General features: G+C 30.5%; 1 protein-coding gene and 2 pseudogenes across 1 annotated transcript; 2 read left to right on the top strand and 1 right to left on the bottom strand.

Moving 5' to 3' along the window:
• The first annotated feature begins 1977 nt into the window (after positions 1-1977).
• On the top strand, positions 1978-12168 carry LOC126554971 (uncharacterized; annotated as a pseudogene).
• Positions 12169-12532: 364 nt separating this feature from the next.
• Positions 12533-13703, bottom strand: LOC126554970 (uncharacterized; annotated as a pseudogene).
• A 6455-nt stretch (positions 13704-20158) lies between these two features.
• On the top strand, positions 20159-22762 carry LOC114120554 (zinc finger MYM-type protein 1-like). The gene is made up of 2 exons (XM_050209951.1): positions 20159-21639; positions 21721-22762. Exons 1-2 carry the CDS (start codon positions 20159-20161, stop codon positions 22760-22762), a joined length of 2523 nt encoding a protein of 840 aa, XP_050065908.1.
• Positions 22763-24457: the final 1695 nt, after the last annotated feature.

Raw genomic sequence — 24457 nt, 5'->3', positions numbered from 1 at the left:
ACAATCATAATGATTTCCCATTTTTACCTGAGAATAAATGTCCTCCCAATTCCCAATTCAAAAGTAAAAAACTATTAACAACATTAGAATCGAAATTTAATTATGTAGTTCACTATAGAAATTTGAAACAGGCCATCGTTAATGGATTAAAGTGAAAAAAGTTCATAGGATTCTGCGTTTTTCGCAATCTCGTTGGATGGCACCATATATAAATTTATGTACAAATATGAGGGTTAAGTCAAGGAATGAGTTTGAACGACAATTCTGGAAACTGTTAGTGAATAGTGTCTATGGAAAATGTATGGAAAATGTAAGAAAACGTATGTCAATGTTTCTAGTATCTAACGAAAAAAAAGCACATCGATTAATGTCGAAAACAACATTTAAAGATCGAACTATATACACAAAAATTTAATGGCTATTCATATGAATAAGGAAAAAATAAATTTGATAAGCCTATTTATGTAGGATTTGCAATATTGGATATTTCAAAGTCGATAATGTATGATTTTCATTATAATGTAATGAAAAATATGTATAGAAATAAAATTAACATTGTGTTCAGATACTGATTCGTTAGTTTACGAAATAAGACTTCTAACTTTTTCGATGACATAAAACGAAAATTATTTTCTTACTTGATACTTCAAATTATCCAAAAATCACTATTGTTTTAGTGATCGTAGAAAAAATCAACCAGGTTATTTTAAAGACGAATTAAAATCTGAAATCTTATTAGAATTTATTACTTTACGTCCTAAACTCTATGCATATAAAACAAATAAAGATGAAGTAAAAAGAGCTAAGGGTGTTAAAAAATATGTTATTAATAATCACATGAAGTTTGACGAATATTTAAATATATTAAATGCATATATCAATAATTCAGCTAGTCAACAATTATGTAAATCTATGAATTTTATACAATCAAAACACCATTTTGTTTATTCTAAATCTATAGATAAAATTGCTCTTAGTGCGAATGACGATAAAAGGATTATTATGCGTGATGGTATTAATACTATTGCATATGGTCACTATCGTTTAAAAAATAGTTTATTTTATTTTTTTTAATTATGTAAAATTGATATAGTATTCAATAAAAATAATAATATTAATAAATAAAATATAGGATAAATACAATTTAAAAAAAAACAAAAAAACGTTATTTATTCATTATTTTTATTTTTATTACTAAAATGCATGTTTAAACAATTAGCTAAACAGTATAACATTTAATTTTTCAGAATGAACAAACCTATAATTCCAAATTAGAAATCGATATTGAAAATCTGAGTCAACTCTATTTTATTTTAGACAAAGTTTTACATCGATTGCCAGATTAGTAGGGATATGGTAGTAAAAAAATTAACGGATTTAATTTAATTATAACATTCGGTAATCAATTAAAAATAAATTAACATAAAAATGAAATAGATCCAAACATTGTAATAATAAAATGGTTTATACAATTAAAATAATAAATATTGATTGATACATTTCGTTTATTTACTATTTTAAAGTATCGTTTACATCAATCCACGAATTATGACTGTTGTTAAAACCTAACCATTTAACATATAATTTGTTTTTATTTTTTTTATAATACGTTCAATGAGAAAGGTGTCGGGAAAAAATTTTTTTTTTAATTCTTGTGTATAAAAACAGCCTAATATTATATTATTTGAACTATCTTTTAGTTGATAAGTTAATGGATCTGTATTTAAAATTTTAGAAATAGTGAACACTTCTGTTGACCAATTTGGTGTATAACCTTTACTGAAATTATGTTTATACTTAGATATTCTTACTTTGTCATTAATTTTAAATTTAAGTTTATTTGATGTATTAATTTGTAATGTTTTTCTTTTAATTGTAACCGGGTTGATCCGAGCTTCGTGTGGTGAACATTTTATTGTTGAATGTTTTGTATTATTATAATTATATACTAATTTAAAATTGAATTTATCCAATTCCATGAACCTGTTGATGTAAAATATTTGTAAATTTTATTTTTTATTGTTCTTATAACGCGTTCACCATACCAGCCTTTATACTGCTGTATGTTGAATAATGTCTAATATGATACTTATTCATTATACTTTGAAATTCATTATTGTAAAATTCTGTTCCGTTATCTGTTTGTAATAATTTTGGTTGATTTTTTTTTAAATATTTTTATTATACCTTTTGTACACTCCTTTGCTGTTTTATTTTTTAGTGCTTCTACCCACACATACTTGGTAAATGTATCTATAATAATTAAAATGAATTTAAACCATTATTTGTCTAGAATGTGGTTGCATGTCTATTAAATCAGCTTGCCAGAGATCATCTTTAAACCGTGTTACTACGCTTCGTCTAGGAAATATTTTTCTCGCTGGTCCATGTAACTCCTCAGCTAAACTGGTTAAGATTGTCATTATACTATAATATTTCTCTCGCGTAATTCTTCTAAAATTGATATAATTTCATTATTGACACCAGTATTACCAACATTTTGTGATGATGTTAGAAGATTTAATCTAGTTACTAGTTCATTCGGATCGTCATAATAAACTAATTGTGTTTGAGGTATTACATCTTTATATAAACCAGAACCTCTCTTAACCTTTGGGGTTGCAGTAAAATTAAACATTTTTTCATTCTTTGGATCTGTAGTCATAGAACTGTTTGCTGTTGGACGAAATTCAAATGGATCATTTGGTATAGTTGTATTATTATGAATATTACTACGTTTAGTGTTAGATCTAGATAAATGATCGGTAATTTGTGCTAAACTTAATCGAGGATTTCTTGAGTTATTAATTTTATCTATTTCTTCGTTTAATTGCTTTCCTCATTTTTCATTCTATCGTATAGAGGTTTTACAACATTCGTCCATTTATGAAACTTTGAGGTTTAGGTTTCCCATCTGCTTTTAAATGAGCTCGTGAAGTTTTTAAAATGTCGTAATAAGATTCCATATCTTGTAGAGTTGTATTTTTTGGTTCTTTCTCACATAGTAAAGACCATAGTCCTTCAGTCCATGGATAGTATTTATTAAATAACTGTAAGTTACCATGACTAAAGTTACAGAGTAGCCTCCTATTTTATATGAATCACTGGCTTTATCATAATACATACCATATGATTTATCATATCGTTTTGATGTAGGACGTTTATTGAAAAAATTTGAAAATGATGAATTTAATTCGTTATCATTATCATCATCACTAACGTCTGAAGTTTCCGGTTTTATTTCATCAGCCGGTTGTGTATTCTTTCTGTTTGGTTGCTCAATGGTTCTATTATTGGTTTAAATGCTTCACGAAAATAGTTGTCGGAATCTATGATACCACGTTTCATTTCCATTATTTTTCGTTTTATATTTTTTTTTGAGGTTATTAAATTTTCCAATAAAACTTTTTCTTTAATCATTTCAAATAATAATGTGAATATAACTGTATCGTATGACTATTGACAACACAATGTATATAATTTCAGTTATACTTTATATTTATATTTATACTTACATTTATTTTATTTTAATAAAAGTATGAAAACCACATCTATATCTTCCTTCATTCATTTCCCGAGTTTTATCAATAACCATAAACCATAATCACTATGATTCCAACATAAATGGAAATTTTCCGAAATTCAATGAAATCCATATCTGTAGACGAATGATCATTGAATATATGACGTAAATTTGTATCGTCTTGTTTAGTATTATTAAAAAATTTGAGTTATCTTCTTACTCTTTTGTTTGGTATTTTAGAATATGTTTGTGCTAAATAAAATACTGAACTAGCACCTGAATGTCTACAAATTGAGAAGTATTCTCTGATTACTGACTGCGGACCACATATAACGTCATCAAAAATTATAATGGAATTTTTTTTAGTTAAGTTTGGTTTTATAACTTTATCAGCACTTGTAAAAATGAAAAAATTGCACCTTTTATATCATCTATTATTTTTTTTAACAAAACATATTTTTCTTGATTTGAGGTTTTAGAGTATAGATAATATATATTTCAAATCTTAACCCGTTTTCATGGGTAATTAAATTATACATTATATTTGTTTTTCCTGAACCACTAGGACCAACTAATATAGCACGTATGGTATCAGGTAATAATGATCCATGTTTTGATGGTTTTTTTTCTATCTGAACATCAACATTTGTAATATCTAATTTATCTTTCTGCTCAATCAAGTTCATTTTTTCGTATAAATACTCATGCATTTTTACTTATAATCAGTTATAAATGATACGTTCAACTCATAAGTGTAAATCAGGTAAGACTGGTAAAGGATTTGTAAACTCACTTATAAATAGTCATCCGTTTGAAGCTCGTATTTCAAACTATTAGTATTGTTGACATGGTGCAAAATTAAAAAAAGTGACTAGATTGTGTTGATAAAGGAATAAACCCGTTGGATACTGCATGTTACGATCACGATATTTTGCATGCAACTAGAAAACATTTAGAAGATAGACATAAAGTGTTAGAACTTCGAGCTTGGGAAAGATTTAAAGCAAAAGATACACCTAGAATAGAAAAAAATCGTTGCGTACACCGTAATAAACGCAATGAAAGCTAAAAGAAAAATAGGAATGGGTTGTAAACGTAAACGGAAACGTACTACAAAAATAAAAATAAATGTATAATGTTAGCGAAAAAAAAAGTTGGTAAAAGGTTGATTTTAACACCAGGTCAGACAGGTGGTGCAATTCCCTTAATACCTATTTTTGCAGGATTATCAGCACTTGGTAGTTTAATGTCTGGAAGTGCCAGTGTGTATAATGCAATACAAAATTCAAAAAGAAAGAAAGGTAATGGATTATATTTAAATAATAATGGATCAAGGAAAAAAAACTGATGAATACGCTACCTAACAACACCACTAACTTCTAGAGATATTATAAAATACGTTACAAAGTTTAATATCAGTCATTTCCGCGGAGTATTTTCACGTGATAACTTACCTAAAAAACCTCTCGCAATCGAATGTGGTATATTAAACTTAGACGTATCTTCCGGTAATGGAAGTCATTGGGTAGCGTTTTATAAATTAAAGATAAGGTTGAATATTTTGATAGCTTCGGTGATTTACCTCCACCGATTGAACTACAAAACTATTTTAAAGGAAACAAAATTAAATATAACTACACAAATTATCAAGATTTTAATTCATTTAATTGTGGACATTTATGTCTTAATTTTTTACAATGCAAGAATCAGTTACTTTAAGTTTATCTGGTAATACAACCACATTATCTGTACATTATTGTCCACCAATTGATGTATACGATGACTCGGAAATTGCTTTGTTAAATTTGCAAACATATAATACATTTGCAAACATAAACGAAACTAATAACAACTTCGAAATATATTTAGAAAACCCCGATCGTTTACTAAATAATAATAAATTTCCAATCTGTTATATCACACTGAAAAGGGGTGTTACGATATTAAGGATATTAAAAATCAAATTTTGGCCCAATAGATGACTTTAATAATGATAACGAATACTTTAGAATAAAATCGACAGAGAAAATGACTTTTGATATCGGGATTGATCAAATAGATTTTAGAACAACCATATTCAGTAATGGTATAATACGTTTTAACGTAAAGAACAGTATAGGACCTTTATTGGGGTTTGGAAAAAAAAGTTATGAACCACACAATATGCACATTGAGGGTCATCGATCACAGAAAGTGACAAATTTAATCAGTGTTAACTCAATAAAAAATGTGTAATATAGCTCAAGGTTCATTCAACAACCACATGTCAAGTCATTCAATTTATGAGTTTTCCCTAGTGAGATCATAGGGTCTAAGCTGATTCAAACACCAAATAACCTAATATATTACAAATTAAATAAAACAAATATCGATTCAATAACTATACAATTAGTTGATCAAGATCATAATCCGATAAACAATTTAGGTGAGAAATTAATAATCAATCTACATATTAAACGTTACGGATCTTAATATGGGATTAAAATTTAATATAAGCCCATTACATAAAATAAATCTTGTTAGTCAAAAGACTAAAGCGGTACCGGTAACATCGAATAAAGTAAAAAAAATAACAACGAAAATAAAACAACTTTAAAGGCTTTAGGTTATAAATTAAAGCAGAATGCCTGAAAGTGATATTTTAGATATAAGTTCGCCGTTTGAAACCGATTCTAAAATTACGAAAATCGAATATCATTCATATACACCGTATACAACTTCATTTAATAATAGCGATGAAATACGTATATCAATTCAACAAACAGATGTTTATCCATATCTGAATGAAAGCTTTATATATTTAGAAGGTCAAGTATCAGATGCTGGAAAAGTAAAACTTACTAATAACAACGGGTTTTTCCTATCTCTTTGATCAAATACGACTACGACTTGAAATCAATGGAATAGAAGTAGATAGAACACGCGTACTTGGTATTACCAGTTCGTTAAAAGGTTATCTATCAGGTACACCTGATAATTATAATTGTTATGAAAATGCTGGTTGGATTTTTAAAAATAGTTCAAACCCAGCAAATAATAATGGAGAATTTAGTGCATGCATTCCGTTGAAATATTGGTTAGGTCTATTTGAAGACTTTAAAAAGATATTAGTTAATTCTAGATTAGAACTAATATTAACTCGATGTCATAACGATTTAAACGCTCTAAAGTAATTACCAGTGCAAGTACAAATTCTGGAAAAGTTGATTTGAATAAAATAGTTTGGAAGGTTCCACATATTACTGTTGATGATGAAGAAAGGTTAAAATTATTAAAACTTATTGAAAAGAAAAAGTTTGTTTATCCCGTTCAGATCTTTTGAAACTTTTGAATATCCTGAACTCGGAACCACAAAAAAAGTAGTGTGGAACTTGAAGACAGCATCAAAATTAGAAAAACCACGATTTATCATAATTGGATTACAAAAAGGACGTAAAAATTCGTTAGAAAAAGATTGTAGTATATTTGATCACTGTAATATGACAAACGTTAAAGTATTTCTTAACTCAATAGCTTATCCATATGATAATTTGAATTTAGATTTACGAAAAATAATTTCACCTTATTATATGATATGTATACATCGTTTCAAGAATCGTACTATGAAAAAAATATACGAAACCCCTTATTAAGTCCCTCTACTTTTCTATCGAACGCACCAATTGTAGTTATCGATACTTCAAAACAGAACGATTCGGCTACAGCATCATCAGTAGATGTACAATTGGAAATTGAAGCATCGGAATCTCTTACAGGTGTAACTGCTTATTGTTAATTAATTCATGATCGCATTGTTGAATATGTACCTTTTACTAGAGAAGTAAGAAAACTAGTGTGAATAATATTAAAAAACTGATTTATTTAAAATACTTGATGTTAAATACTATTAATTAATTTAAAATAAATAAACAAAATGATAAAAAAAAAAAAATGATTTTATTTATTTCAGAAATTTAAACGAAAATGATTCGTTTAACTAATAACTAATCATGTTTTATTTTCAGTAAAAGTAATAGGGAGATTTTTTATACTGAAAGAAGGACATTCCGCTTTAAACATTTTTTGTGTCCCTATAAAAATGGAGCCAAACGCCTCATGGTTTGCCTGAAACAACGTGGGGCGTCTGACTCCATTTTACAGCGGGAATTTCTTACACTGCAAGGGGACAATACCTCCTCAAACTTTTTTCATCTCCGCTGAAAAATGGAGCCAGACGCCCCATATTTATACTAAGAATGGTTAGAAACCATGGGCGTCTGGCTCCATTTTACAGCGGGAATTTCTTACACTGCAAGGGGACCATACCCCCTCAAACTTTTTTCATCTCCGCTGAAAAATGGAGCCAGATGCCCCATATTTATACTACTTAGGTCTTATTTTGAGTTTAAAAAATGCATTAGACTTATATAATGTTTTAATAGAAAAAGGTGACTTGTCATATTTAATAACATACAAATTAAGTCAAGATCACTTAGAGACATTTTTAGTGTCTCTAGAAGCCGTGTGGATATAACGACAATCCACATGTAGTCAGTTCCAGGATTCGTATTTAGTTGTTTATAGATAAAATTATAGCTTCAAGCTTCACCATATGGGAACTTCTCAATTTTAGATTCTACATCAATAACATCATTACAACTCCACAGACTCACCTTCAAATGTATTGAGGAAAATAATTTATTAATCTCAATACCGGATGAACAACTATTTAGCAGTATATTAAATTTAAGTCCATTCATCGAAGATATTACTTCATATATAGCTGGATTTATTGCTAAAAAATTGGAAACTAAATTTAAGTGTCAATATTGTATAAAAGAAATCTATGGATCCCATCAAATTAGTAACCTTGCAACAATCAAAGACCGAGGCCGACTTAAGAAACCAAGTAAAAATGTTGTGAAGATATGTCAGGCTGCAGAACAAGTTTTCCGGAAATATTCCAGAAGTGTTCTCCAAAAGAGATCGAGAAATGTTAGTTCTAAAATTAAAAACTAATATTGATGTATCAATATTTAATCAAATGGAATGTGTAAATCAAAACTTACATTTAGATTTACTTAATTTTGAAACCCACCGAGATTTTCTTATAAAAACTATTGGTCTCAAATATTTCAACATAAGGATTTTTCATGAAATAAGAAAGTTAAACGATACATACAAAATTTGTCAAAAGCTTACTAAAATTATTCATTTAGAAATGAATAAATGTTATTTTAAGTGTAATTTGTATTTATTGCAAATAATTGTTATTGATTTTTAAAATAAATAAAACTGTAGTTTTTTTGTTTTTTTGTTGAATAAAATAATTAGTTGAGAAATGTACAGATTTTTAATGATTATTTTTAAGTACCTATGTTGTGATATTCAGAAATAGCGTTATTTAATGTTATATGACCAATGCAAAAAACCATTTTTAAGTATCAACAAAAGTATTATATAAAAAACTTGAAGAAACTAATAATTATTAATTACTTTGTGCTTTTTTCTAAATGAAAAAAAATTAATTTCTAACAATGGAACAAATTCCTTTTTTAAAATGAAACAATGAAAAATCCACCTTCGCGTACAATTGAAATCATGTTATTTATTGGTCTAGATTCTTCTGAGTCATAATTATAAAACACTTTTCCATTTTTTTCCAAATATCCTTCTCTCAACATATTATGAAGACAGCAGGCAACAAGTATCATACGGTCACAAGTTTCCGGATTAATATTTATTGTTTGATAGAAAACACGAAATACTTGGCTCAATAGTCCAAATGCATTTTCAGTTACACGACGCGCTCGACTTAGTCGGTAATTAAATACTGCTTTGAAGCATCATCATATTAGCTGATTTCCTAGTGTATGGCTTCATGATGTGTGTATGTATCTAAACGCCTCATCTCCTATGATAACGTAAGGTAGTACAGTATCTGAACCAGGCAATACATTTGCATCTGGAAATCCAAATGTACCATTCAAAACTTTTTTGCCCAAATTAGATTTCAAGAAAATACCACTATCGCCTTCTCTTCCGTAAGATCCAACGTCGACTGCCACAAAGTTGTAATTAGCATCTACCATTGCTAATAAAACTGTTGAAAAATAGTCCTTATAGTTATAATACAAGGATCCTCCATTACTTGGGCAACGTATACGGACGTGTTTTCCATCAAATGCAAGGATACAATTAGGAAAATTCCATTTTGTCCAAAATTCCTCAAATTTAGCCTTAAAGTCGACTGTATTAGTATTGGGTAGAAATATTGGCATAAGTCTGAATTTCAGAGCTTCCAATTTTTCTTTGACAATTTTGCTTTTGTAACTATTAGAAATTCGAAACGAAAATGATAATGAGCGAAATGATTCTCCGGTCGCAATATATCTAAATTAGAATAAATTAAAATTACAAATATAAATCTTCTATAGATACAAATTATGTTTAAATAAATAAATTTATTTAAAGTATATTTATATTAATTATATTGAATGATTTTATTCGCGTATTATCATTTTTAATGCTATTAAATAATACTTCGTGTTTTTAAATATTTTAATTTTCCCAACAATTAAAATTTTAGAAAAAATTGTGTTCTAATGTAATATATTATAATATAGGTATTATTGTATTGGTATTTAAAAATAAACGAATTGTTAAAAAAAAAAAACAATAGATAAATAAATGACCCTTGTGAACTTGACAGCGCAACAATAGCAGACACACATTTTATTAATCCAACAAATTTGTTGGTCGATTGTAGGACATTCCGTGTGTTCCTAAATTCATCAACTAATCTAGTGGATTGTTCAGTGGATTGGTAATAATTTAGGAACGGTTTTTTTTTTTAAAAACCGTGATACGCTGGAACATGTCGGTTAATACATAACCACAATATACCACAATTATTATCATTGTCTTATTAATTGTTTAATTCATTGATATTTTATTTAAATTTAAATTGTATTTGAATAAAGTGATTTTATTCTATTAAATTACCTACATCTTTTTATAATTGTTGTAGGTGATCAAATTCTTTAATGAATGATAATTTTTATTATTATTATTTATTTAAATCACCTACAAGATATAAATAAGTCTTTGGATAAAAAAAAGCTTTTAATTCAATTGCTTTCAAAAAATGTGAAATAATGTCAATAACAAGTTTATATGATGACATAGATTTTAAAAGTCACTTCAGACTCACAAGAAGTTCAGTTGAGCTAAGTAAATTAGGTTTAATTATTTTTTATATTACTATAAAATATTTTATTTTTACTATTTGTAATATAGGTTTTAATGTGTAAAATGAAACTTTATTAAGTCTCCCAATATAAAAGCAGGAAGACTGGGGTTGATTTCATAAAGCTACTTTGTTAACTATTTGGTACTTGAGTAACACTGAGACATTTCGGTAATTAACAAAAATGATTTATTTTGATAGGTTTCATTCAGTAATATGTATTATTGTTAATCATTTTATAGCCAGGTCGGTGATCGTTTCGGGTTAAATAGAGGGCTTGCATGTCGTACTATACATAAGTATAGTATATACGTGCACTGTCAAACCTTCTTGATGAATTCATAATATGGCCTAGGGGACGTTCTGAAACAAGTACCTAGAGTATGATTTTTTGTAAACATTGACATAATTTAATACCACTTTTTTGTTTAAGAAACTGTACAAGATTTTAAAAACTTAAGAATAAATTATGTACCAAATACTATTGGATGTATTGATGGCTACCAAATCCGCATGCATTCAGAAAAAGCTAAAAGTGTGACTACACCAACCGCAAAATGTTTCAGTCAATTGTTCTACTGGTATAAATTACTTTATAAGCTAAAAAAAAAATAATAATTTTTTTTTTTTTTTTTTAATTTTTAGGCTGTTTGTAATGCTCATTTAGAGTTTTACTTACATTTTCAGGTTGGCCTGGGAGTTCGCATGATGCAAGAGTTTTTAAAAATTCTTCATTAGGAAATACTTTAATAAATAATCCACAAGAAATGATATCTAAAGATCCTCATATTCTTGGTGACTCTGCTTTTCCATTACTTGAAAACCTTTTAGTCCCATATAAGGCTACCCACATATTGTCAGATAGAGAAAAATTATTCAATAGAAGATTAAGTTCAACTCGAGTGGTTATAGAACAAGCTTTTGGATTGTTACTAGGGCGTTTTCGAAGACTCAAGTAATGATTTTTAATTTAACTTAATTTACTGTAATTTATTAAGATACAAATTTAATTCGGGCACGAAAAGAATACTAAAAATATTACTTAATTTTTAGGTCACTAGAATCAAAATCAGTTGAATTAATGAGTCTTAAGTGACTGATATTATATTTTATATTATATTATATAATATTATATTTTCACTTATCTTTTAGTGACTGGTGCTTGTATTTTACATAATTTGGCTCTTAAGAACAATGACTTATTTTTAATTGAAGATAATGACCAAGACTTGGACATTTCAACTGATGAAATTCATCAAGATTGTTGGTTTTCAATATCAGTCACACAAAAAATGGTATTGACAAAAGAAATGAATTGTCTCTTAGGTAATTTATTAAACATTGGATACTAATTATTTATCAATAGTTTTACTTTTAGCTAACACAAATATTTCTTCTTTTGTTTTAGGTTTTATGAACATTGAGCAAATCATGACATTTCAATTTTAATTTATTTTATGTAATACCTAATTATTTATATTTATTTAATATTATTATGTTATTTATTATTATTAAATAGATTAAATAGTAAAACACCTACTGCTTAAATATAAATTTAAGACCCTGATATTAATATATAATTGTATTATTGTGTGACCTAATTGTTTTAAAAACAATAATAAGAATAAATGATTTAATTTAATAACTTGAAAACAAAAACAAAATTATACAAATTTATAACCATTCATACATAACTTAACAAAAAAAAAAAATCTTTATAGATAAATGAAATTTTAAAAAAAACTGTATTTTAAAAAAATAACACCACAACAAAACATGAATCAAGTCATTTTATCTAGTTTAGCATTTTCTATCTTTATCATCATGTCCATAAAATTTTCTAATTTTTTAAATTCGTCCCTGGACTTACGGTCTTCTTTCATCTCTTCTAATAAAACTTCATGAAAAGTTTTCTTCTTCTTTGTTGGCGGAGTATCTGTTAATTCTTCATCATGAATGGCTGATGTGCTTGCTACTTGTCTATCAGCATCTAAGTTAGGTTTTGAATTGGGCAAAGAACTTTCTAACAGAGTACTTTTTTTGGGTGCATGCAAGGTGCAACAGAATCTTTTTTCCCAAAATATTTTTTCATTAAGGGATAATATTCCCAGCTAATGCCACCTTCTCCTGATGTATTGGCTCTATGGACATTGTCTCTAAATGTTTCCATTAAGTTTTTAAATTTCACATTGCAATTTGATCCAGATACAATAATCCCATTTTTACATAATTTGTCTGCTATTTTTTCCCATATTTTGTAGTTTTTTTTATTACTATTGAAATCTTCTTCAAAAGTACTTCGATTTTCTATAAGTAATTTAATACCTGTTGAAGTCCACAGTTTTGATTCAGGTTTATCTTAGGTTTTTCCATTCATATCATAGTGACATCATATTTCATATCCCTAAATACATTTAAACATAATATTACTCTGACATTGTCCAAATAACATATTAATTTTATAACAAATCTAAAAAAAAATCATACATACCATCCAGGTATTTCCACCCTTATTACATCGTTTTTTTTTTAGATGAACACACTCTTTTGACAAAATTGTATGTATGTTAAAACACAATACATCATTATCAAGATCTAAACATTTTTTTAAGATAAATTAGTACTAGATAAATACTTGACTGAATGTGTATTATAATTGATATATGTAACAGATAAATAATATTAATGGTTGTGTGATGCAGTGTTAGATCTAAAGTAATGGTCTGAGCGAATATCTATCATATAAACTTCTACTTATCATAAAACTGTATAAAAACCATGATCAAATGACGAACACATCGTTTCTATGTCCAAATATTTTACATAAACACAATCTTCATGGGTGAATGTTATTTCCATTTTTATAAGGATTATAAGAACGCAGTTCTAAATAAAAAATAAACGGATAAACGAATAACGTTTATTCTCAACTACAGTCAATACTCAATAATCATAAATAAGTAATAGGTAGTAGGTACGGTCTTATTAACTTATATAACTTATATTAACTCGATATGACGAATGATGATATTATAATATTATATAGTTATAATATAAGAATGGTTTATTTCGTCTAGAATACTTGATCAATATTCAACGGAATATAATTATAGATATTTACTATTTACAATTCATATCAGTGACTTTTGGCGCGAACAGTTATTATCAATTCCATCTGGTTATAAATTCGCCCAGCCGTAAAATCACAGATTGCTGATAAGTCAATCAGCTTGATTACCTCCCCTCCAACGAATTGGCCATCTGCTGTATTTAGGAACAATCAAATCCAGTGGCTGACCAATCTGATGAATGTAGTAATCCGACCATATTACTATTTTATTACTTTATTTTTTTATTACCTTTGAGCTGATACTATTTGCAATAATTTCATATATCCATTTATAGATCTAGTATTATATTCTTGTTATATGAATGCGTAAATAAGATACGTAAATTATTTATATTATTTTATAGAGCTAGTTATATGAATATTTAGAAAGCTAATACGCATTTAATAATCGTGTCGTCGTAAACACGAAACTTGTGTTCCGGTTTACCATGACACACACGTATATTCGGGGACTACGTCCATGATTAGTTTTTATATAAAAGGTTGTGGTAGTATTAAGTTTCAGACATAGTTAAGCCTCAAGTACGCGTGGACCGGTGGCGTTGTTCTATACTTAACAACACATCGGGCCAGTCGTTAATATTATTATTTTACTCTGTCTCAGTTAATAAATAACTTGATTTTCAAACTTATAAAAAACCGAGTTGTTTATTTACTACAAATTACTTACGCTCTCCGAAGAAGATAGACGACAAAGTGGACTTCGTCGTTAAATCGTGTTGAGCCATCTTCACCAGGACCGGCTCACTACAAATTTGGTGTCAGGTGTGGGGTCTTCACATCAAACGAAATATATTTGGCCGTTTTCAACCAGAAAACACATCCAAGTCAGTAGTTTGAGACCCTTGGACGAACCACTGTTCCGAATCGACTTCAAGGAGCATTCTAAGAGCATTCAACCAGCATTCAAAGAGCATTCTAAGAGCATTCAACCAGCATTCAAAGAGCATTCTAAGAGCATTCAACCAGCATTCAAGGAGCATTCTAAGAGCATTCAACCAGCATTTCAAGGAACAGCTACCCAACGACATCTCAGACAATATGTAAAAATTGTAAGTTATTTGAACAATTATTACCGTTTATCTGAGAGCCTAAGGGAACTTTTTATAAATAACCAGTAGATGACTACTAGGAAAGGTACACAGTACGGAGCATTAGACGAATCGGAAGATTCAAATTTAGGTACATCTATAGGAACTACTAATATAGACGATACTACTTATACGGGTGAAACCACCAATACAGACGATACTACATTTACAGGGGAAACGATAGCACTTAATTGATTTAAATCAAAACTATTCGTTCTATTGAATTACCAGAAGAAATCGAAATGGCAAACAAACTTACTTTTGGGGACGCTATGAAAGCAATACCTAGTTTTGGAGGGGGATCCGAAAGTCTTCTCACCAGTTATTTTAATCGATGCGAATTTGTACTAGAGCATGTAGACGAAAAATTAAACCTATGATACTCGACGCAATAGTTTCTCAGTTAACCGATAAAGCAAGTGACGCAGTTGATATCGGGAAATAACGTCATGGGAGGAACTAAAGGCATTTAACTACTATTTTGGTAAAACCCATTCAGTACAATTTTTACAAAAACAATTTAACCAAATTAAGCAATATGAAAAAGAATCGATACAACAATACGCGGATAGAGTAGAAAAATTTCCCATGAATTAACCACTGTGCTAACTTTAAAAAAGACCACGGCGGAAGCCAAAGTCATTTCAGAAATAATCCAAACTCAAACTTTAGCCATATTTATTGCGGGTATTCAGTCTGATATCCGTCTAATTTTGAAAGCCACAAAAGTACCTACTTTTGAGGAAGCCGTGTTTTTGGCTGTAGAGGAAGAAAAACTGAATGAAAAACCTGAATATAAAACGGATAATCGAAATAAATACGTAAAGAAATCTAACGATAAAAGTAAAATTCAATGTCACCGTTGTAGTAGATACGGACATTATAGTAACGAATGTCGAACTAGTGAACATAAAATAACAAGTCTTAAGAATCAGACCGAAAATAAAAATTTCAAAAATTCCGTAAATCAAGTTAAAGTCTGTCATTATTGTAAAAAAGAGAATCACGTCATTAGTGAATGTCGTAAGAGAATATACAATGAAAAAAAGAAAAAAGAGCAGGGCGAAGCCTCGACTAGTAAAAACAACAATGTAAAATCGTACCGTAGGCGAAATCGAAATAATGTCAAACTATTACATATATGGAAAGAGAACACGTTAAGTGCACCTCTACCAGTTTGAACCTACCACAATAAAATTATTCGTAGACACGGGAGCCGATATGAGCCTCATTAAAATATCAGCACTAAAAAAATATCGTAATAAACGAAAGTGAAAAACGTACAATTAGTGGTATTACGGCAAACCCAGTAACCACCTTCGGACATTAAAAACAACTATTAATATAGAGGGAGCGGATTTTTACGTCAAATTCGATGTCGTAGCTGCCGATTTCCGAGTACCCGAATCAGGTATTATAGGTAGAGACTTTATCAAGGACAACCGCATAGTGTTAGATTTTAGTCGAGATATGTTTATGATGCCGCAATGTAAACCGCCTACTGCGCAATCCATTTATACCGCCGCGTAGTAATTGTGTGTTAGCTATCTCCGCAGACGAATTTATTGACCATAAATTAGTGACTATTAAAAACCAGGAATTAAATCAAAACGTTATAATCGCTAATAGCTTGAGCCCAGTATTAGATAATAAATTATAAGCAATATAATAATCACATTTCCGAAGAACCTTTTATAATCGAAGAATTAAACACTAGTAATTTGAAATGGGAACCATATCAAGAACAAGTATTAACTATTACCAATAACCAGGGACTAGTGGGCGAGAACGCATTCGTACACTTGCGGAACTTATTAATACCGACCATTTAAGCGTAGAGGAACGTGAACAATTAGTAAATTTATGCATAGAATATTCTGACATATTTTTCTTAGAAGAAGACCAATTAACCGCTACCGATGTAGTAACTCATTCGATTAAAACACCTCGCTGTGTTAAACCAATTAATATTCGACCTTACCGGTTACCCTGGGCATACCAACAAAAATTGAAAAACAAATCACCGAAATGAAAGACAATAAAATTATACAAAATTCGGTATCATCATTTAATTTTCCGTTAGTAGTAGTAAAAAGAAAAATTTAGACAAAAATGGAAAACCCAAATTAAGAATATGTGTGGATGTTTTTGGAAACTTAACGAAGTAACCGAAAACGAAGCTTATGGCTTACCCAATTTAGTTGAAATCCTTGACTCTTTAGGATCGTCAAACTATTTTTCAACACTCGATTTAGCAAGTGGCTATCATCAGATCTATATTGACCCGCAGGATACACATAAAACCGCGTTTTCTAGTAAATCTGACATTATGAATTTCTTAGAATGTCTTTTGGCCTTAGTACACAGCACCCGCAACGTTCACGCGAGCAATGCGCGCTGTACTAACAGGTTTAGAGAAATGTGTACGGCATATCTAGACGACATTGTTGTGCATGGATCCAGCCTGCGGGACCACCAAGAAAAACTTAAACACTTTTTAATCGATTACGTTTACATAAATTAAAATTACAATCTAAGAAATGTTCGTTTCTAAGAAAAGAAGTATTGTATTTAGGACATGTAATCAACGAGACGGGATTTCTCCCGATCCAAGTAAGATCGAATGTATCAAAAATTATCCGAAGCCGAAAAATGCTAAAGATATTAAATCTTTTCTAGGTCTACTAAATTTATAGGCGGTTCGTAGATAATTTCGCAAAAATCGCCAAACCACTGACCTATTTACTTAAAAAACGTAACGTTCTGCTGGACGGACAAATGCGATAACGCTTACGAAGAATTAAAAAATAAACTCATAAATCCACCATTGTTAACTTATCCAGATTGGGAGAAAGGAAATATTGAAACTGACCAAGTCCTTTATAGGTGCAGTGTACTCCAAGCTCGTCAATTAACTATTAGCATAGAATAAATACATAATACACATAACTAAAAGTTTTGGCCATTATTGCTGTGCAGTGCAAAGCGAGTCGTCGCATGAAAACCTATTGCATATGCTAGTAGAACATTGATCAGCAAATTAGACGCGTTACAAAATCTTTTGCCATTATTTGGGCCGTAAAACTTCAGACCGTACTCTATGGTCGAAATTTTCCATTATTACTGACCATCGACCACTTACCTACTTGTTCGGGTTGAAGGACGCTTCCTCTCAATTAATGCGATGGCGCCTCCAATTATCCGAATACGATTACGAGATCATTTATCGATCAGGGTCATTACAGTCAAATGCCGACTGCTTATCACGCATACGCATGGTAAATAGCGAAACTAGCCTCGTAGACTTCGAATCACGAGAAAAACACGCTATAATAAATTCAAACTTTTCCGAGGTCGACGGAAGTATTTTAAACGCTACGCAAAGCGAGAACCTGTTCTTACCAATACCCAATAACGGAATTATAACTCATAAAGCAATACGAGAAATTCTAATAAACAAAAAAATTCCAAATCCAGTTTTCGACATTACGAAACAATTTATTATAAATAAACGTGATGATCAATTAATCATACTTTTTGAAGTACCCAGTAATAATAAAGAACTCAACGCCCAAGCGTATTATAAAATAATCACTGACATTAAAGGGTTCTGTATAGACAACCAAATAGACATTTCTCAACCATAAGAATGGAAGGCCTAACAACATTACCAGTTTTGAAAGAATAAGGAAAATGTTTAAATACATTTTAAAGAAACAAATGTTAAAATTATTGTGTATAGGGAACAGGATTTTTCTGATGAAGAAAAACGATCGATCATTGCCGAATATCATAACACTCCATTAGGGGGACACTCGGGAGTTTCTAGAACTATTAACGAATGAAATTACATTACCACTGGAAAGATTTAAAGGGGAATGTAAAAGATTATATACGTAAATGTGACATTTGTCAAAAAACAAAATCGCATGGTAAAACTAAACAACCAATGATGATAACGACAACAGCTAATAGACCGTTCGAACGTATCTGTTTAGATATAGTAGGACCATTGCCCATCACTCCGTCGCAAAATACATATATATTAACTATTCAAGACGAGTTGAGTCGTTATGCTCTGGCCATGGCCCTACCTAGCACACGGACGCAACAACGGTTGCACAAGCTTTCGGAATATTTCGTATGCATATACGGAATACCAAATTCTATATTAACAGACTGTGGAACTAATTTTTTATCGGACCTTTTTAAACAAACATGTAAACTATTAAACATCGACAAACATAAGACCACTCCGTGGCATCCACAAACCAATGGCTATTTAGAACGATCCCATAAAACTTTGAAAACATACTTAAGGAGTTTCGTTGACAAAGACAATAGTTGGGACAATTTGTTATGTTACGCAATGTTCACATATAATACGACTGTTCACACTTCTACAGGATTTACACCATTCGAATTAATTTTTGAGAAAAAACCTAATATACCGACCACTTTTCTCAAGGAACCCGAGCCACAATACAATTACGAAAATTACGCATTAGACCTAAAAAGAGTAATGCAAGAAACTCAAAAACTCGCACGGGACAATCTAATTGAAAAAAAACTTGACAACAAACAAAATTATGATAAAACATGCAACCCAATAGAAACAGGCCCGACGAGAGGGGGGGCAGCCGGGGCTGTAGCCCAGGGGCCCGGGCTTCAAAAAAGGCCCGGGGCCTGACCAAATCCACTTCTTATCGATCACGGTGTCAAGCTATTTATAAACCACGAATATGAATCGTAGTTATAATTTTAGCGTATGCTGTATAATTATTAAAATAGATCGACAATAAAGTGAATTTTCACACTACAATATTAAAGTTAATCGTAGATATTATATAACATTTTCAAGAAAGACACATAGATTATAAATAGTCATTTTTATTTAGTCTGTGGAATAACTGCGATTGCCGATAAGATAACGCGTCGACGCATATTGTTACTCACACACACGTTATATACTTATACGAATTCTTGTTAGTTTACGTGCGTGTCCCGGCTGCGGCGTGTTCTACAGCTTTGTAATATTGTTATTATGTAGTGAAATAAAACCGTATGTGATATGACGTGTTACTGTGTTAGTGTATAACTATACATTATAATAGTGTTTGTATAATAGACTATTTAGTACTTAAAAAAAAACTTTCCTAGTCAATCGTATCCTCTGCGTCTTTGCAATGGATTATATTCATAAATCAGGTGCAAAAAAGAGAAAAGAACGAGACTTACGAGAAAAAGCTGCAAAAAAGGGGCAAACTACTCTTGACCATGTAAGTTTTTTTACTAAACTCACTGATTCTCCAACCTCTGTAAATCAAGAAACTCTTCAAACATTTCAAAATTCTCCCATCATTCCTAGTACAATAGTTGATAAACTACAAACATACCAAAATCCATCTAGCTCAACCAAATCTGACCAACCGGGAACTATTTGCTCTATGTTAATAACTAGTGCCGAAACATTTACAAGCATTAATATTGACGAGAAAAAATCTAAAACTGTTAATACTTTATTTACAATTACAGATCCAAAACATCCCGGCAGTTCTAAGCCTTACGATTTTGACGTAGGACAGTTTGAATTTTTAATTTTAAAACAAGATGATATAAGTCAGGCAGTCCTTCGTGGTCCTTCTCCCCACCCACCTTATTTCCCAGAAGATAAAGAAGGGCGTGCTTTTCCTCGTTCTGTTTTAACGTATACACTTCAAAATAATGAAAAAATATGCAGAGATTGGCTTGTATGGAGTAAGATTAAAAAATCACTGTATTGCTTTCCGTGTAGGTTATTTAGTAAACTACCACAACCAAGTAGATCAATGTTGTCAACTCCTGAAGGATACTCTGCAGACAACAAGTGGAAAAAATTACATGATAGAATAACACCTCATGAAAACAGTGTCAATCACAAAATGTGTTATGTAGAATGGCGTTGTCTGGAGTCTCGTATAGATAGTAAAACAACTGTAGACATGTTGCTGTGTGATAATATAAAAAATGAAGCAGATAGGTGGAGACAAATTTTGCGACGAATTTTAGATGTAGTGATTTTTCTAGGAGAACGAGGCCTATCATTTAGAGGGGACAGTCATCTTGTAGGGAACCCACATAACGGTAACTTCTTAGGTATTCTAGAGTTATTAAGTAATTATGATCCCTTGTTGAAAGAGCATATGAGTAAAGTCAGAGAGTCTCAGTCAACTCATAGCCGTATGCAAGTACACTACCTTTCCCCTGACAGTCAAAACGAATTTATTAAATGTTGTTCTAACCATGTTACACAAGCTATTTTGAAAGAAAGAGAAGATGCTAAGTACTACTCAATTATTGTAGATGCAACTCCAGACTCATCTCATCGACAACAGACCGTATTTATATTGAGATATCTGACTTTATGTTCCACAGATCAGAGTTCTGAGTATGAAGTACAAGAACGTTTTCTTGCTTTTGTAGATTGCAACAAAAAAACCGGTGAGGCAATAGCAGAGCTTATCCGGAGTACTCTAGCTGAGCATCATATTCTACTAAGTGATTGCCGTGGTCAAGGATATGACAATGGTAGTAACATGAGTGGACAGTATAAAGGTGCGCAGAGTCGAATTATGAAAGAAAATTCTCTAGCTCTTTTTTCACCATGTGCCTGTCACAGTTTGAATCTGTGCGGAGTCGAAGCTGCTCAATGTTGCGTTGAGGCCATTACATTTTTTGGAAATCTACAAAAATGTTATAATATATTTAGTTCTAGCCCTCAGAGATGGGAAATCTTGCAAGGACATCTGAAATGTTCACTTCACAACATGTCTGATACAAGATGGTCTTCAAGAATTGAATGTGTCAAGCCATTTTCTATGAACATAGTAGGCATTAAAGAGGCGATCAAAGAGGTTCAAAATCTTAATCTAACTGCTGAAACTTTAAATGATCTTAGGGGACTTTCCAAGTATGCCGATTCATTTGAATGTGTAATTATGGCCTCTATTTGGTTTAAAGTGCTGACCACAATCGACTATAGAAATAAAGTCTTACAAACAAGAAAATGTACAATTGACGTGGAAGTGAAAAATTTAGACAGCTTGATAAATGATTTGACACATTTAAGAAATAACTGGGAAATGATTTTGGAAGAGTGTAAGCTTGTTGGTGGAAATCTAAATAGTGCAATAACCTTTCCAAAAAAACGTACCATAAGAAAGAAACTAGCTGATGGGTCAACTCAAGTAGATGATTGCAACCGAGAAGAGAAGATTAAGCAGGTGTTTTATACTATAATTGACTGTGTGATAGCCAATATTACAGTACGGTACACTGCTGTTCGAAACATAGATGAAATGTTTAATTTTCTATGGAAATTTCCAAAATTTTCAACTGCAGAACTTGCTGAAAAATCAAACACATTTGTCAATTTGTATAGCAGTGACGTTTCTAGAGATCTGGTGGAAGAAATTAATCACTTGAAATCAATTCAGGCAGCTAACTTCAAAAATGACCTTTCACCTCTTAATCTCCTTAACACACTAGAAAAACAAAAACTGAAAAGCATTTTTCCAAATGTATGTATTGCTCTGAGGTTATTCTGCACACTGCCAGTGACTGTAGCTGAAGCAGAAAGATCTTTCAGCACACTAGCAAGAGTAAAGAACTTTCTCCGATCAACCATGGCTCAAGATCGACTTTCAAGTTTGGGCACACTTGCTATGGAACCTGATCTTGCTAGACAATTGGATTATAATAGCATTATCGATACTTTTGCAAACAAAAAAGCTAGAAAAGCTATTTTTTAAAACTCTTATAAATACAACTTAATATAATAATTACTTTGTACCATATTATATGTGTTAGTATATTAGTATATGACTTTGCCACTTTGGCTTTTAAATATTTTATACCACAAAACTTAAACCAACATAACAATAAAATTACAAAGTTTTGAATAATGAATAATATATTTTTATGTCTCGAAATTTGTGTAACACTTACATATTATCATAATTCATAAATCATAATTTGTTTAATATTTTTACATTATCTCTTTGGTATACACATTCCTAAGGACGTCACTGGATGTCAGTGGTAAGTTTAATACCTCGTTTGAGAAGGGCCCAGGTTGGCTTGTCCATGGGGCCCTTAAGTTCTCTCCACGGCCCTGAATAGAAATACATGTGGGAGACAAGGTATTAATAAAAGAACAAAATAAAAGAAACACATTAAGCCGAAATTGGACAGGACCTTTCGAAGTCACACATGTGCATGGAAATGAGAACTTAACAATAAAGAAGGGCAGGAAGGATTATAGAATCCACAAAAATAATACAAAAAAATATTTTGAAACAACTTTATAATTTTTTTTTTTATTTTTTTTTTTTACGTTTTTAGACAACCGACCTTTAATTTTTTTCAGGATTTTATTTACACTGACATTTTTTTATGTTGGCGTGAACACTCAACAATTTACTGACGACAAACTCTCACAGCAATCGGGTATCTATTACGAAAATCGAGGACCAATTAAAATAGTAACCACTTCTTGGGAATTAACCGCATACATTAACATAACAACATATGAGCAACGTTGGGGGAAATTGACCAATTTATGAATGACACTGAAGTAATGTGTGCGTCAATTAAAAATAACGTAGACAACCACTGTGGGGACTTTTTACCATTTACTTTAAAACTTCTTAACGAGATTAAACATAAAAAAGATCTAGTATTTTCTTCAATAGGTTTCAAAACTAAAACCAGACGTAGCATCGTAGATAAAATAAGTAAAACGGCGCGACTCTTGTTCGGGTTATGCAACGCAGATTGTATGAACAAATTTAACACAATTATTAATCGATTTACGGGTACTAACGATAACCAAATTAAACTTATCGAGGAGCAAATAAAAATTATTCGTTTGAAACAAGATCAAGAGGATTTAAAAATTAAAAAAATAGAGATAACGTCAGACGACCTAAAAAATAAGACTACTGACCAGTTTATGAAAAATTACCTTTCGATTCATTTTAGTTTCGCAAACTTAGTACTTACTAATACATTTAAAATGAAACACAACCCTTTTGGAAACAATTCAAATGGCTAGAGTAGGACAAATGCATCCAAGTTTGTTACCACCAAACGACCTTTTAGAACAACTAAGGGACATCAAAGTATCTTTACCATCAGGAACAGAACTACCAATCGAACTTGACCTAGTAAACGCTTATGAATTACTCAGACTCTCAGATTTGGCAGTATATTGTTCTGATAACAGAATTGTATTTATTATTACGTTACCTTTAGTATATCAAAATGAACTAACATTATATCATTTAATACCTAAACCTGTATGTAAACTAACAAACTGTATTTATATTAAGTCTAGTTATAACTTTTAGCAATTAGCAAAACGAAAGAATTGTATACAACTTATGACCAATTTCACTACTCAGTATGTAAATCAGCTCATAATTTCCTTTTATGTCCTGAAATTA

The sequence above is a fragment of the Aphis gossypii genome, unplaced genomic scaffold (assembly GCF_020184175.1).
Source record: "Aphis gossypii isolate Hap1 unplaced genomic scaffold, ASM2018417v2 Contig00664, whole genome shotgun sequence".
In the NCBI taxonomy this organism is placed as follows: Eukaryota; Metazoa; Arthropoda; class Insecta; order Hemiptera; family Aphididae; genus Aphis; species Aphis gossypii.
This window is presented reverse-complemented; position numbering and strand designations above follow the sequence as displayed.

What these genes read in the sequence shown, in the direction of transcription:
- LOC114120554 (XM_050209951.1), top strand. Translation starts at nt 20,159, where the DNA reads ATGGATTATATTCATAAATCAGGTGCAAAAAAGAGAAAAGAACGAGAC. An exon ending in GCCTGTCACAGTTTGAATCT is followed by an intron (nt 21,640 to 21,720) that starts GTGCGGAGTCGA and finishes TAATATATTTAG; the next exon opens with TTCTAGCCCTCAGAGATGGG.